Source organism: Leptidea sinapis, chromosome 8 (assembly GCF_905404315.1).
Source record: "Leptidea sinapis chromosome 8, ilLepSina1.1, whole genome shotgun sequence".
Taxonomy (NCBI): domain Eukaryota; kingdom Metazoa; phylum Arthropoda; class Insecta; order Lepidoptera; family Pieridae; genus Leptidea; species Leptidea sinapis.
Genome location: NC_066272.1, coordinates 10,715,645 through 10,730,494, shown reverse-complemented (window position 1 = coordinate 10,730,494; position 14,850 = coordinate 10,715,645). Strand labels below are relative to the sequence as shown.

General features: G+C 36.8%; 2 protein-coding genes across 9 annotated transcripts in view; one reads left to right on the top strand and one right to left on the bottom strand.

Moving 5' to 3' along the window:
• LOC126965684 (host cell factor-like) overlaps nucleotides 1-11,448 on the top strand; it is a 28,085-nt gene extending 16,637 nt beyond the window's left edge. Inside the window, exons 9-13 of one of the 2 annotated variants that reach the window (XR_007729578.1) lie at nucleotides 1,221-1,382; nucleotides 4,537-4,707; nucleotides 7,234-7,420; nucleotides 8,345-8,678; nucleotides 11,320-11,448. Coding sequence is in view for 1 of the 2 variants with exons in the window: in XM_050809411.1 (XP_050665368.1) it covers nucleotides 1,221-1,382; nucleotides 4,537-4,707; nucleotides 7,234-7,420; nucleotides 8,345-8,433 (609 nt within the window). In the remaining variant the exon portion in view is untranslated. Of the gene's footprint in view, nucleotides 1-1,220; nucleotides 1,383-4,536; nucleotides 4,708-7,233; nucleotides 7,421-8,344; nucleotides 9,679-11,319 lie in introns of those variants that run through there. The other variant, XM_050809411.1, reaches the window with a different exon arrangement.
• Nucleotides 11,449-12,074: 626 nt separating this feature from the next.
• LOC126965654 (regulating synaptic membrane exocytosis protein 2) overlaps nucleotides 12,075-14,850 on the bottom strand; it is a 50,700-nt gene continuing 47,924 nt past the window's right edge. For 5 of the 7 annotated variants that reach the window (XM_050809353.1, XM_050809347.1, XM_050809352.1 and 2 more), the window contains 2 exons: nucleotides 13,863-14,060; nucleotides 13,019-13,162 (listed from right to left, as the gene is read on the bottom strand). In XM_050809353.1, the coding sequence (XP_050665310.1) occupies nucleotides 13,019-13,162; nucleotides 13,863-14,060 (342 nt within the window). Of the gene's footprint in view, nucleotides 12,359-13,018; nucleotides 13,163-13,862; nucleotides 14,061-14,850 lie in introns of those variants that run through there. The other 2 variants (XM_050809348.1, XM_050809351.1) reach the window with 1 other exon arrangement.

Below are 14,850 nucleotides of genomic sequence, written 5' to 3'. Positions count from 1 at the left end.
ACAATCAAATCTACTTACAATTAATGGTACAAAGACTTCTTATATTATCTTTAGTGCGAAGAACAAACCAATACCTCCCTATAAACCCTTAAAAGTAAATGATGTACCCTTAACAGAAAAGCACGTTGAGAAATATTTGGGATTACTATTGGACAGTAAACTGACATGGGGCGCCCATATTGAATATGTTAAAAAGAAACTCTCTTCTCTGCTGGGTTCACTTCGTGGCATAGTTCGTTCGATACCCCGCAAAGTTAGAATACTTATCTATAATTCATTAGTTAAATCACACCTTACATATCTAATTGAAATATGGGGCAGTGCTCAAAAAACCAAGTTAGCTGAATTGCAAACAATACAAAATAGACTCATAAAAATGTTATTCCATTTCGCTTATTTAACACCTACTTCTAAAATATACAAACAAACTAAAATCATGAACATAAAACAACTTTACACATACCATACATGTATACTGATACAAAAAATTCTACATAATTCCATCCATACATCAATCTTACTCACCCAAACTAAACATGCGTCTAAACGCAGCACGAGACGAGCCAGCTACTTGATACTACCTAAGACAAGAACAAATTACGGCAAGCGTATGTTTATTTACGAGGGCGCACAACTTTTTAATAGTCTACCTTCATCTCTCAAAAAGATTAGGTCACTAAAAACATTTAAACGTGAGCTATCAGACTATATTGTTTCAAAGTTTTTATAAAACACATGTCTGAAATTGTTTGTTATGTGACAGTGCCCTGTAAAAGTGTGTAATCTTAAATTTTGTGAAGAAGAATAAGTACTATAATGTGTAACATGTATGTACTGAACATCTAAAGAACGGCGGATAAATTATTACATCATATTTATATGTTCTTATGTAAGTGACAATATTATGTTTTTAATGAGAAATAAATATCTTTAAACGTAAGAACTGTCAAACCGTGCGTCAATAAATTCTCTCATAGAAATGATGTACGGACACATCAAAGGAAAAACAAATTTGTTGTTTTTATTTAATTCCGAACATTTTCCTATTTATTCACTTCCACAAATAATTCAAGACCTAAATTTTCCAAATCGGTCAATCCGTTCTCGAGTTTTAGCGAGACTAACGAACAGCAATTCATTTTTATGTATGTAGTTAAGCGACAATGGATTAATCGAACTTGATTTTAATATTTTGTGAAGCATTTGTCCCCTGATTCCAGGTCCAAAACTACATATCAGATCCCAACATCGACCTCTCAAATCTATCATTGGACAACCTGCCCGATCTCACCGGCTATGCGACCTTACCTCTAGAAAATGGCACCGCCTACAAGTTCAGAATTTCGGCAATCAATTCCTGTGGGAAGGGTGATTTCAGCGAAGTGAGTATAACTTATTTTCTGCTGATGTAAAGTAAACAACAATTTCCAGTGACAATTTCTTATACTTTACTAAGTAGATATTGAAGGATTGGCAACTAGGCTTAGTTCTGCAGCATATGCGGTTAAGAAAATTAGACGGTTAACTGACATAGATACGGCGAGATTAGTATACTTTAGTTATTTTCATAGTATTATGTCCTATGGTATATTGTTATGGGGCAGTGCGGCCGATATTAATACTATCTTTGTGCTGCAGAAGAGGGCTATTCGCGCGATTTATAACCTAGGTCCTAAAGAATCATTAAGAGAAAAATTTAAAGAAATAAACATTTTGACTGTTGCTTCTCAATACATTTTTGATAATGTTTTGTATGTTCATAAGCACATTGAGGAATTTTCTAGAAACTGTGACATTCATAATGTTAACACGAGGAACAAACATAAACTTGCTATGCCTACTACTCGGTTGGGTCGAGTTAGTAAGTCTTTTGTTGGGCGATGTATATGCTTCTACAATATGATCCCAGAAAATGTACAAAACAAATGTGTTACGAAATTTAAAAGAATTGTTAAAAAACGTTTGTGTGGGAAAGGTTATTATAGCATAAACGATTTTCTTAATGACACCACGGACTGGGAATAAAGCGAACACCCTCAGGCTCTTTAATTATAAATGTTTATTGTACGATATTACATTGTAATCCATATTTATATTAAAAAAAAGCCCGCTGAGTTTCTTGCGCCCATTCTTCTCAGGTCTGAGTGGGTGGTAGATTTTGACGTTCAATAAGTGATTTTAAATCCTATTTAGAATAAAAATATTTGAATTTGAATTAAGTCTTTGTCCTTGCATACTTATTTCGTTCGTGTCATGATAACTGTATTTGTTGGGCCCCTAACATGTTTTGCAACAAACTGTACCAAAATGTATAAATAATAGTTGAATCTCACAATATTAATAATACACTAAGCCCGGACGCGTAGCAGGGAGTACTTAATACGTTAACCTGTTATTACCTCTCTCTGTCACTCCCGGGTAAATATAATCCGTCTCGCTCGCACATTGCGATGGCATTGCAATAAAACCTACGAAGTTCTTTCTGCTTTGCGTGCGGACTTCAGCCGAGATAGATTAAGAATTAAACTATTTTTCGAAGATAACTTAAGACAAACAGGATTTATAGATGTCTGTACTGTTTCCAAGGGAGATATAGTCACTGCTTGTTCTAGAGAAATCTTAAGCGGCTCCACGTCAGCGTATCGCCGCTTAGAGCCGGCTAAGTCTTCTAAAACTGTAGGGGTTGATATATTAGGGCCCGTCCGTATCGATAATAAGGACCAAGCTTCAGGTCTGGCGATACGCGAAAGGATTCTTTTTCTTTATTTACTTATTTATTGGAACTCCAACAATAGTTATACATGACATTTGCTTACACAATATTAATTAATTAATAGATATTTACAATAGGCAAAAACAAGACTTTAAAAATTAAAACAAACTACTAGTAAATTAAATTAAACTTATTACAAAATATGATTGAAATTAACAATTTATGAATATATACAAGAAAATCTTATGACAATATTAAGCAATTGCAAGTAATTTTCGTTTGAGACCCGCTAAATTGTCGTTGAAGAGATCTAAATCAGCATTATTTAAAATTATAGAGTTATATGGACTTATGTTTCTATAGTTTCTAAAAACTTCCATACCCAATTTGTGCAAGGCAATCACAATTATTCTGTTTTCTTTTACAACCATAAAAAATATGTGAAATGATTCAAGTTCAACATATAATAAATATGTTCCATATTATTGGAGTTACAATAATTTGGAAGTATTTTAGTGTGAACAATATTCATGGCCAGACTATTTAGTATCCAAATATATAACTTTATTTGTCAGTCTTTTACGTCCATAAATTCACAATTATTGTGCTTCCAATATAAAAAAATTAAATCACGTATTGAATTTTCGAACTGATATGCCTCAGACCATACAAATTTTACCATACAAACGTCTTTCAATATTTTTTTTTAAATTTCGCAACACATTTGTTTTGTACATTTTCTGAGATCGTGTTGTTTTGCAATACAGTTTTACACAGGATGTGATTTATCTCACAATAAAAGGCTTTTTTTTGTTTATGGAATAGGAGGACAAACGAGCGTACGGGTCACCCGGTGTTAAGTGATCACATTATCTTACAACACCAGAGGAATCACAGGAGCGTTGCCGGCCTTTAAGGAAGGTGTACGCGCTTTTTTTGAAGGTACCCATGTCGTATCGTCCCGGAAACACCGCACAAGGAAGCTCATTCCACAGCTTTGTAGTACGTGGAAGAAAGCTCCTTGAAAACCGTACTGTGGAGGACCGCCACACATCCAGACGGTGGGGATGATATCGTAACTTGTGGCGTGTCGTGTGAAGGTGGAAGGATAGCTGGACTTAACGGCGTAGTAACATAACATATTTGTTTTTCCTGCTATTAAAATTATGACTATCAATTTTTTTTGGTAAATTCACTAATGTGCAAACTTCATAACATTATCAAGAATATATTGATCAATTCATAATTTAATTTGTTTTAAATTTCTCTCTCGTTGATTCTTTAGGTTTTAGGCACTAACTAGCCCTCTTCTGCAAAACCCAGATCTACCTAGGATCTGGACGTCCATGCTGCAGAACGAAGTCTATTAGCCAATCCTTCCAAATGAGTGGCCCATTGTAATTTGGCATCAAAAATTCTGTATATACTATTATATTATCAAGGGTATGATTGACGTTCAGGGTTTTGTCTACTTTACATTTATTTTTATAATTTATGATAACAAGGGACGAGACGAGCAGGACGTTCAGCTGATGGTAATTGATACGCCATGCCCATTACATTGCAGTGCCGCTCAGGATTCTCAAAAAACCCAAAAATTCATATATTAGACATAAGATGTTAAGCCTCATTTGCCCAGTAATTTCACTAGCTACGGCGCCCTTCAGACCGAAACACAGTAATGCTTACACATTACTGCTTCACGGCAGAAATAGGCGCCGTTGTGGTACCCATAATCTAGCCGGCTTCGTGTGCAAAGAGCCTCCCACTGGTAATACTGCTTGCTAAAGTTTTGTTTTTTATATTTTATATTTTGTTATTAGGAGTCGGCTTTCAAAACTTGTCTGCCCGGCTTCCCTGGGGCGCCGTCCGCCATCAAGATATCCAAGTCGCTGGAAGGTGCGCACCTCTCATGGGAACCGCCGCAAATTGCCGCTGAGGGAATCTTTGAGTACTCTGTGTATCTCGCCGTTCGATCCAATACGCAACAGAAGGTAAGGTCTTTTGCCACAGTATCATAAACAATCAAACTACCTTGAATGGTTGCAAAGATATTGACACGGGAGTGGGTCAGGGATTGGATATAATACTCCGCTTATAGGAACGAGTCTTTATTTGGGTTCACTTTTTCTGAACTTGCACTTGCCGGTCTGCCGCTGTTCCTTTTGTGGGCGGCAGTACCTTCAACGCGTCACACTGCACCGAACACTAGGTCTCTTCTATCTTCTTCTTCTTCTTGGAACACTTCCACTTTTCACTACTTCTTCTTTTCTTCTTCTTCTTTACACATTCGAGTCAGAACTAGAACTGCCGTAGGCCACGCTTAGTACGGCTTATATACCCCCGGATCTGTTCCATTTCCTAAATGATTCCATTCCATCTTTAAATTTAAACTGTACTAGAAAATTCTTTTAATTATTTTTATCCTGCTTACACATTTTCCATCCCTTTTTTTCTGTTCGATTTGATCCTGAACTTACTAGAAATTTCCATTAACTTTACAAAACCCAAAAAATTCCATACACTGGTAGGTGTATCGAACCCGGGTCTACAGCGTCTAAAGTAAACACTTTTCCGCTGATCTACGAGTATTGCTGACGGAGCTGTTGAAATTAACAATGTCTTGAAGTTTGACAACTCTCGTCATATACTTCAAAGCGTTGCTACACAACAATATCTTTAGCCAAGTCTGTCATGATAGTTCCTTTGGATATGGACTGCAAATTCTCTTTGATCTAAGAGATCTTTTAGACTATTAAACGTGTTATATCTACATCGACATCTAGATTTTAGGTAAGTAGCTCAACCAGACCCGAACTGTGCCGCAAATATAGATAGTAAGAGAGCAATAATTTTCATTTAAATAAAACACTTTTAAAGGATTAAAACGCGTGCAATTGTAACGGTTTTACATTAGATGTTTGCGTAAAAAGTTACATTTTTTTATTATTTTAGTTAACCCGACGTTTCAAGACCTTTCCAGATCTCGTTTTCGGGGGGACTGCAGATGAAGTGAGTCAAAGATAGTATAGTAGTTACACGCGTTTTAATCCTTTAAAAGTGTTTTATTTAAATGTGTAACACTCGCGTTAGTCAACGATAATAATTTTCATGTTTATAATATAAAACACAATTTAATCATTCGGGAGTCATTTTTTTATTGAAGACCTTTGGCCTTCTGACACTTTGTGATGTCCGTGACCTACTCTGTGCCATAAAGAATCATCATATCGACTATATAAAGCGTCTTTTAAACGTACATTCGAAACCGAAAACAATGGTACGTGGCTGGGATCACAGCAAGGCATCGTGGTAACAGTCAACGGTTCCACCAATTGCGCCGCAGATGCTGCAAATGTAAGAGAGTCAGGCCGCCATTAAAAATTGTTTGAAAAAAAAAAAAAAAAAAACGAGACGACCCAATCCGTCTCCATTCAAGTTTTACAATTTTTTTTTCTTCTTTTTATCTTGCTACCAGCATTTATTGTATTTATAATTTTTATTGAAGCTTGATGTGTGGTCATTTTCTTTGACTTGGAATATTCTATGAAAGTATAAAGTAGGCGTTACTTTGCGGGGAAATCCATAATTGTACAAATGATTTGAGTTATCTTTAGTGTTAATTCCACCAATATTTGTCTTTAAACAATTCGACACTCTGTTTCGCCTCTACACGAGGCATCCTCAGGACGCGTTGTCTCGCCAAAATCTGTCACGAGACTCCAAACACGTGTCGAATTGTTCAAAGACAAATATTGGCCGAATTAACACTAAAGATAACTTAAATCATTTCTATTAAAATATTCTGTTGTATAGGAACGGCAGGGCAGCTCTAGAACTTGTCATAGGCAAACTGTATGTTAAAAAAGGTTGTACAAAAATTATAAATAATAACTAAAGTAGCAATAATAAAAAAACTGATAATGCAGTTAGGACCGTCTCATGGATAGATCCTTAAGATCTTTCCTTCTGCTTAAGTCGTAGGTATTCTTGGGTGACTTTGACGGACTCGCACCGCGAGCCATGCACACAAACGTGTTCGGGGGCAGTTAGTATATATTCAGAATCGAATTAATATTGTTTGGAACCCCAGTCACTCGAAAGTCGACGGAACATAATAGATGTCATAACATTACACAAAATTATTATTGGAAAATTAAAATGTTCAAACGTTTTAGCAAATATTAATCTGTGTTCCTAGACAACCCATTGATAACTCCTTCTATCTATCACAAAGTAGATCGAACCTTGGTTTAAATTCGCCCCTCAACAGAATGAAACGATCATATAACTAAACTGCAAGCTAATAATAGCACTATCGATATCTTCCGATATAGTAAGGGGGTCCAAGTTTATAAGCGAACAAAAAAAACTGATGTCGTTAAGTAGCTTAACGTTTTTTTTATTTAATTTTCGATATTTTTGTTTTTACTAACGTGTTTTTGTTTTGTGAATGCTGTATACACTTTAATAGATGTTACAGTTCGAACCATATAATAATAAATAAACTGATTCGTCAGGAGGCGTCGAAGTCTCAGCTGGCGTTTGTGCGCGTGTACTGCGGCAAGAGCAACACGTGTGTGGTGCCGCAGTCGTCATTGAGCGCGGCCCACGTGGACTCCTCCACCAAGCCCGCCATCATCTTCCGCATCGCCGCGCGGAACGAGAAGGGCTACGGCCCCGCCACGCAGGTCAGGTGGCTGCAAGGTGAGCGAACACGACCTGGACCACTAACTTGACTCACCTTCACACTACAATCTAAGCAGCTCACGAATTTAAAACAGAAACACAAACAGTGCTTGTGTGCTACGGGCTGTACTCATCTAACTAACATATGTGCTATGTAGCGCCCTGTGTTAAATCCTTTTCGTACATCTAAGAGTGCAGTTACTATCCCTACGGAGACTGCGACGATTTTTGTACCCTTTCACAGACCAACTTTCTCGGTGAAGCCAAAAATCTCTTTGGAGGTCGCTTTAATGAATTCGTATGAAATAAACTCATGTCCTCACAAGTGTAAATGCTTTAAGTGAGCGCCCAGAGTGTCAGTTCAGTGCGTGAAAGCTCACAGTTCGGACGGATTTATTCTGATTGAGAATGGTTGTTTTATGAGCGGTAGACGGACGCAACAGCGTGTTGCGGCTGTCTAGTGACCCAGTGAGCGCACTGCCTTCGGTCAAGATATAACAAGGTATTTCACTGAGCCTTATGTATGGTAAACAAATAATGCATCATTCTTATCCATCCAAATAATAAGCTATTTCGTATTAAGGTAATGAACGAAACGAAAAATAAAAAAAATAACAGGGTCATGCTCCTCTTATAGACAAAAGTATTATGAGTACTAGGCTAGTGTCGACGATAGGAGCACTATAATGTCGATCGGTGGCAGATCACAGAAGTCATTCACAGGATCACAGATCCCACCTTAAAGGCCGGCAACGCATCTTTTGACACCAAGTATGCCGATACAGGCTGTGGCTTGTGGATTTCCAATGAACTTACTTCTACTTATAACCGAACTTTGGATTGTGGGCGGCGGTGATTACTTAACTCATTACACTCGTTTGACCTCCTCTTCCATGTAAAGTATTGTTTGAATTAGTGATAAACGATCACGATTTGTTGCAGACATCAGCTCAAGTGCTACGAAGCGTGCGGGCGACAGTCGACTGCCCGGCGCTTCGCCCAACAAACAACCCAAACAATTGCTGCACTGACAGTCTCATGTCTGACTTACAGTTAAGAAGTTATATTTACAAATACAGCGGATGAAATGGAACAAGATAACGACTGGTTTTACATTGGGTTCAAGGGCGTGCATATAGGTAATGTACCAGTGGGAGGCACAGGATGCCGGCTAGATTATGGGTACCACAACGTACCATTACTGTGTTTCGTTCTGAAGGGCGCTGTAACTAGTGAAATTACTGGGCAAATGAGACTTAACATCTTATGTCTCAAGGTGACGAGCGCAGTTGTAGTATCATACAGAATTTTTGGGTTTTCTCAAGAATCCTGAGTGGCACTGCATTGTAATGGGCAGGGCGTATCAATTACCATCAACTGAACGTCCTGCTCGTCTTGTCCCTTATTTTCATTAAAAAAATATAACACTAGTGTTAAAGTTAATTACGTTTCATTTGTTATTTTTATAACAAAACCTCTATTGAATACCCACTCATAAAATTTTTCCTTATGCTACATACTACAGGCCTACAGTAAGCAATCTTTGCATATTCTAACCCCCTTGTTTATAATGGTCCGCTAACTTAAAACAGCCGCTAAGGAGTGTTTTTTCTCATTCTGACTTAGGTCAATAGAAGAAGACAGAGTGAGAATTAACAATACTTAAAGTTAGCAGACTATTATGAATAAGGGGTTTAGCTTTACGGTTACCTTTACTTAGCTTTACTTTACCTTGCTAGAAAACCAATGCACGCCCTTGATTGGGTTTACTACCCTTATATCTTGCTCAGGATTATTTGATAGTTATATATCGCATAATTATATATCCTTTTAAAATAAATGCCAAACAGTTTTTGGACCTTGGTATGTCTGTGTATAAAAGCAAAATACTGAAACGCTCTATGATTTTGTGAATAATCTATTTCTTTTTTGTGTGTGTCGCATCATTTATATGGGATTTCTAGCAATGTAATACAAATGTCTTGTTGGCAATAAATGATTTACTTTTCAAAGAAAAGTGTGATTAAATGTCAAAGGACTTGTTTAGTAAATATAAAATAGTTGTGTTCTATGTGCTGTCCCGTAGTACATCTACGTGACTGGCGGGCTATATTATAATAGTAATCATTTTATAATATTCACGAGACAATGTTATGTATTAGATATAATTGAATAAAGTGCGACTGATATGATTGTGTAAGTATTCATGTGAATAGGATAAGTGAACATTATATGTTATGTACAATTCTTACAGAGAATAAACCATTTTTACTAAACTAACCGCTGTTTATTTGTTATTTAAACAATTTTTGAAGTGAAACTTCTTTAGAATCGTTGTGATTTCAAACCGGATGCAACGGAAAAAACGACAGGTAAGAGACACAAATACAAAAATGTGTAGGATGAAGCCGGCAAAGAATGAGACAGAAATATGCATACTATTGAAGTGAAAACTTCTTTATCATCGTTGTGATTTGAAAGTCGATGGAACGAAAAAGCGACAGTAAAAAGAGCAGTCACATCAATTCATAATATTTAAAATGGGAGATAATGAGATAGGAAGCATAATACAATGTTTTGGTACCAGGCGATCATAGTTAAAGAAGAGGTTGTCTTAAGTATGGCGCGAGAATACCTTAATATATTCTGACTCCAAAGGCACGACGTATTACTACATAGACAGACCAGGAGAACATATTATTATATATATTAGTGGTGGTAGGAATGTCTTTCATAGCTGTTGAAATCATGTGTCATCCTAGCAACACGTACCAGGAATTCATATGAGGTTCATGCACCATGCAGGTTTCACTTCTGACATGTGTACTTTGTACGCACGCAATGTTTTTTTTATGTTTTTTGGTATTAATTAAACAAATTTAATTTGAAAACAGAATTTATGAACGACGCGGGCCTCTAACCCGCGTTCTCTCGCGTTCCGTGCGAGCACTCTACCACTGAGACAACCGTTAGCGTGACGTAAGTTTCTTAAATCTTGATATGTCTTGTTCAACTCTCACCGTCGCATCGTTCATAAATTTTGTTTTCAAATTTAATTATTTATTTAAAGATAAAAAATAATAAAGGTCGGAAACGCTCCTGTGAATCCGCTGGTGTTGCAAGAGAAGGCGGCGGTGATCATTTAACGACCGTATGCTCGTTTGTCCTCCTTTTCCGTAACGAAAAAAAAATATTGGTCTACTGGGTATAACCGGCCATTACGACCAGCAGGTAATGTTTTGTGTTTCTTTGTGTCGCCAAGAATTACCACCTGGTATCTAAGATAGAATGACTCGTCCAACTGGCTCTCACTCCCTGCACATACTACAGCTACTAATTAGAGATAACTCAAACTGATTCCTGTGTAACTTAAGATTTCTATCTATAATATAGGAAGGAGAATAATTTAACGTGAAGAAGTTGTAGAAAACTCATTGCTACCTCAAAAATGAATATTAGTAGCTTCGTAATTTTACTAATTATTTTTTAATTAGTCTAAGTTTGCAGTAAAGCAAAAAAAATACTCAAATATTTCAACATACATAAGTAAAGAAATAGAATGTTATGTAAATCATAAAAAACTGTGCTATGTCTAGCTGTGATGGTGACTAGACACCGCGGCTGGGAACGTTGCATAAGTTTTCGTTTGGGTGTTATTAATTACGATAGGCGATCCATTATGGGTGAGGTGGAGGTGATCACCTACGATAAAGTGAGGTCTGTGCTCGACACTTGATCACTGAGATTTACCAGTGGGAGGCTCCTTTGCACAGGATGCCGGCTGATTATGAGTACCATAACGGAGCCTATTTCTGCCGTGAAGCAGTAATGTGTAAGCATTACTGTGTTTCGGTCTGAAGGCTGCCGTAGCTAATGAAATTACTGGGCAAATGAGGTTTAACATCTAATGTCTCAAGGTGACGAGCGCAGTTGTAGTGCCATTCAGAATTTTTTGGGTTCTTCTCAAGAATCCTGAGCGGCACTGCATTGTAATGGGCAGGGCGTATCAATAACCAACAGCTGAATGTCCTGCTCGTCTTGTCCCTTATTTTCGTAAAAGCTAAAATTTAACACATGTCAGGTGAGACCACCAAGTATAGGAGTTTCTTGCGCCGCTTCTTCTCTCTCAGAGCGCCATTTGTTTCCGAAGCGGTAGTAATATCTAGTATATTAGAAATAACATTAAAAAGAATTCTAAAGTAATCAGTTTTGAGAAAATAAATGCCTTTTTTTATGGCTTTTTAGGGTAATTGTACGGTGTACATAATATAAAGTGGATCTGAAAAAGAAGACATAACACTGACTACTGTACAACATACGATAATTGCTGACGCTTTTTTATTTTATTTTATGAAAATAAGGAAGACGAGCAGGTCCTTTAGCTGATGGTAACTGATACGTCCTGCCCATTAGAATGCAGTGCCGCTCAGGATTCTTGAAAAACCCCAAAAATTCTGAGCGGCACTACAATGCGCTCGTCACCTTGAGACATTAGATGTTAAGTCTCATTTGCCCAGCAATTTCACTAGCTACGGTGCCCTTCAGACCGAAACACAGTAATGCTTATACATTACTGCTTCACGGCAGAAATAGGCGCCGTTGTGGTTTTTGCATCAATATGGCACGAACGGTGTAGTGAACACACTCCTTAAGGTTAAATAATACACATGCAATACATTTGGCTTTTAATACTTAATTACATATTGTTAAATAATCAGCTATACATCTTGCTATAAAATGCTAACTATTTCGTAACTCGATAGGCATTTCGAATGAAATTAAAATACAAATAATTTACATTTATTCGTCTTATAGAAAATGTTACTATAGTATTAATACATATGCGGATTTTAATATTATTAAAGCGATATCACTAGATTTATTATTGGACAATATATTATACATATATTTATTGATATGGGTTCACCGACTCCGCAACAGTGACAACCGCAGTTACTGGAACAAAAATATTACGTAAAACTTACTAAAAAAAAAAAAATTCAAAAAGCTCAACTCCATTTTTTAACTAAAGCGAATTAAATTTTAGTTATATATGCAACTGTTGTGAAATAAGGGGTATTAAAACACGAATGTCGGTTTATGATATAATGATAATAGTATCACATGAGTGTTTAATACCTAACTATCAACAGTTGCATACAAGATAATATGAAGCCTCTATAAAAGATTCTGAAACAGTTAGCTAATTGCTAACATTAAAAAAGCCAGTTCTAGTAACCATTATATCATCCAACGAGTGTTGTAATGTTGTACTGATATTCATTACAACACTCGTTTGGATGATGTAATGGTAACTAGGACATTTATTAGGACATTTGGTGTTTTAATGTTGGCAATATGCTGTTTTAGAATGTTTCATAGAGGATTTAAAGCATGGCAAGGTTAGTGATGGCTAATATGTACTTGATTTATAATATGAATTGGGATCAATAAACACCAAGCATGTATGTAGTTCTGTTTGGATGGTATGTTCCTTAAATATTCAAGGAAAATTCAAACAGGCTTAATGAAGTCAGTAAAAGTAAGTATTTAACGAGGCAAAGCATCGCTGATGTTAAGTTCGTTTTTAATTTTGGAACAAAAAGAAATGAAGAATTAAATTACCAATGATGTCGTCCCAAACAGTTTATACCATCCAATAACGATGTTAGACAAGTTAAGATCGTCTAACATTATCTGGGCAACGCCCATGAACACCTTCTTGCCCTCAATCCGCCCGTAGTCGCCCCACACAGTGACCTGCGGAATTATAATTTAACGATATATATATGTACCTATACTATGAGTCAGAGATAATAGTTAGTGTTACCCATCAAAATATTTTTTGACAAGTTATTACTAGATGAACCGTGCGAAGTCTTCAGTCAGTAACCGGACCCTCATAGATTCTGGTAACGGATATATTTTATGTATAAGGATTTAAATTTGTTGAGAATATGTATTGAAATTAATTAAGAATCGTCATATTGGAACACAACATTTGACATTTCGAAAACAATGGAAAAGACGTACTTAGTAGTATAAATAGGTAGCTATCATGAATGGTAATATTATTATAATGATAATCACTTAAAATAAGATTGTTTCAGCGCTTAAAAAATATAAATTTGGATCGCTTAATATGCTTGCTTTATTTATGTTTCTCCATTTTTAAAATATCGGTCGGATCTGTGAAGTAGGTGACAACAAAGATCGGGCGTGCGTCACTGCTCGCTCGTAAGTAATAAAGTAAAGGTAAAGGCCTGATAATACTGAAAAAATGAATCGTTGTTTATTTATTAGGTAATAATAATATCCTAGTGATGCTTGTTTTGAACACCGTAACAAAGCGACTATGTGACGTCATCGACGTTAGGTCCAGACTCCAGAGATGATGTAGCCGGGTAGTACTTTTAAACTTTGCGTTAGTACATATTAGAACAAAGTGTAATCAGCTTACTTGTAATATGCAACCTTTAAAGTTGTCTCTGAACGTGAGAGTCTGCTGGTAGAGCGGGTCGAGCGTACGCCGCGCGGTGCTGGTCTTAGCCTTGGCGAGGCACCGCTTGCCGCTCACGAGGTACACCTTGACGTAGGGCGCCGGCAACGTCCGGCTGCCTTGTCTGGCTTGGAGACCCCGGCCGCGGATCACTTCCACCTGCAACAATCATTACTTTACAACTAATAAGGAACATTGCTAGCTTACATCGCAATATATATACTACACAAAAGATACAAAAGTATAGCAGTACTTATAACCACTGTATAAATATTGGACAGGATGTTCCTTATGTTTGACAGCAATTTTTTTGTGCCTATTTGAAGCGCCACTCGCGAGCGTCCAGAGAACAAATTTTGACGTATAATACAAATGACTGCGAAGAAACGTACAATACTCTGAAGTATTTTTGTATTTTGAATTAATTTCGATATTTTCCGTGTTATTCACACTGTAAGAATCAACGTAATAAAGTACACAATTATTTTTTGTAAATAGTTTCCCACCATCTCTCGATGTTTGCTGAGGTTGCCATCACTAGTTTTAGTACCGCAGATGCGCTACATGGCCAACAGCGCCAAAATGGCGAATATCAAACAAGCACAAAAGCACTTTGACAGCCGCCAGTCCAGTTGTATATAATAGAGGTCAGTGAGTATAGCCAAGCCAAGAATAAAACGCGTGCACAACCTATGAAGTCATATTTTATAAAAACATTCCTTCACAACCAGCCGTCGTTCCGTCGAATGGCCTGGTTGATTCATTATTATATTAGTGTTTATTATACATATTACTAGCTAATATTAAAGCATTTCACATAATATGTGTCTACATAGTGTCATTGTACTATCACTCACTCACTTATCAATTCGGTACAAAAGTTACTGACTTTGTATAATATGACAGCTTCAAATGTTGCCTAGGCCTTAGCTGGACAGGAAATGTATGC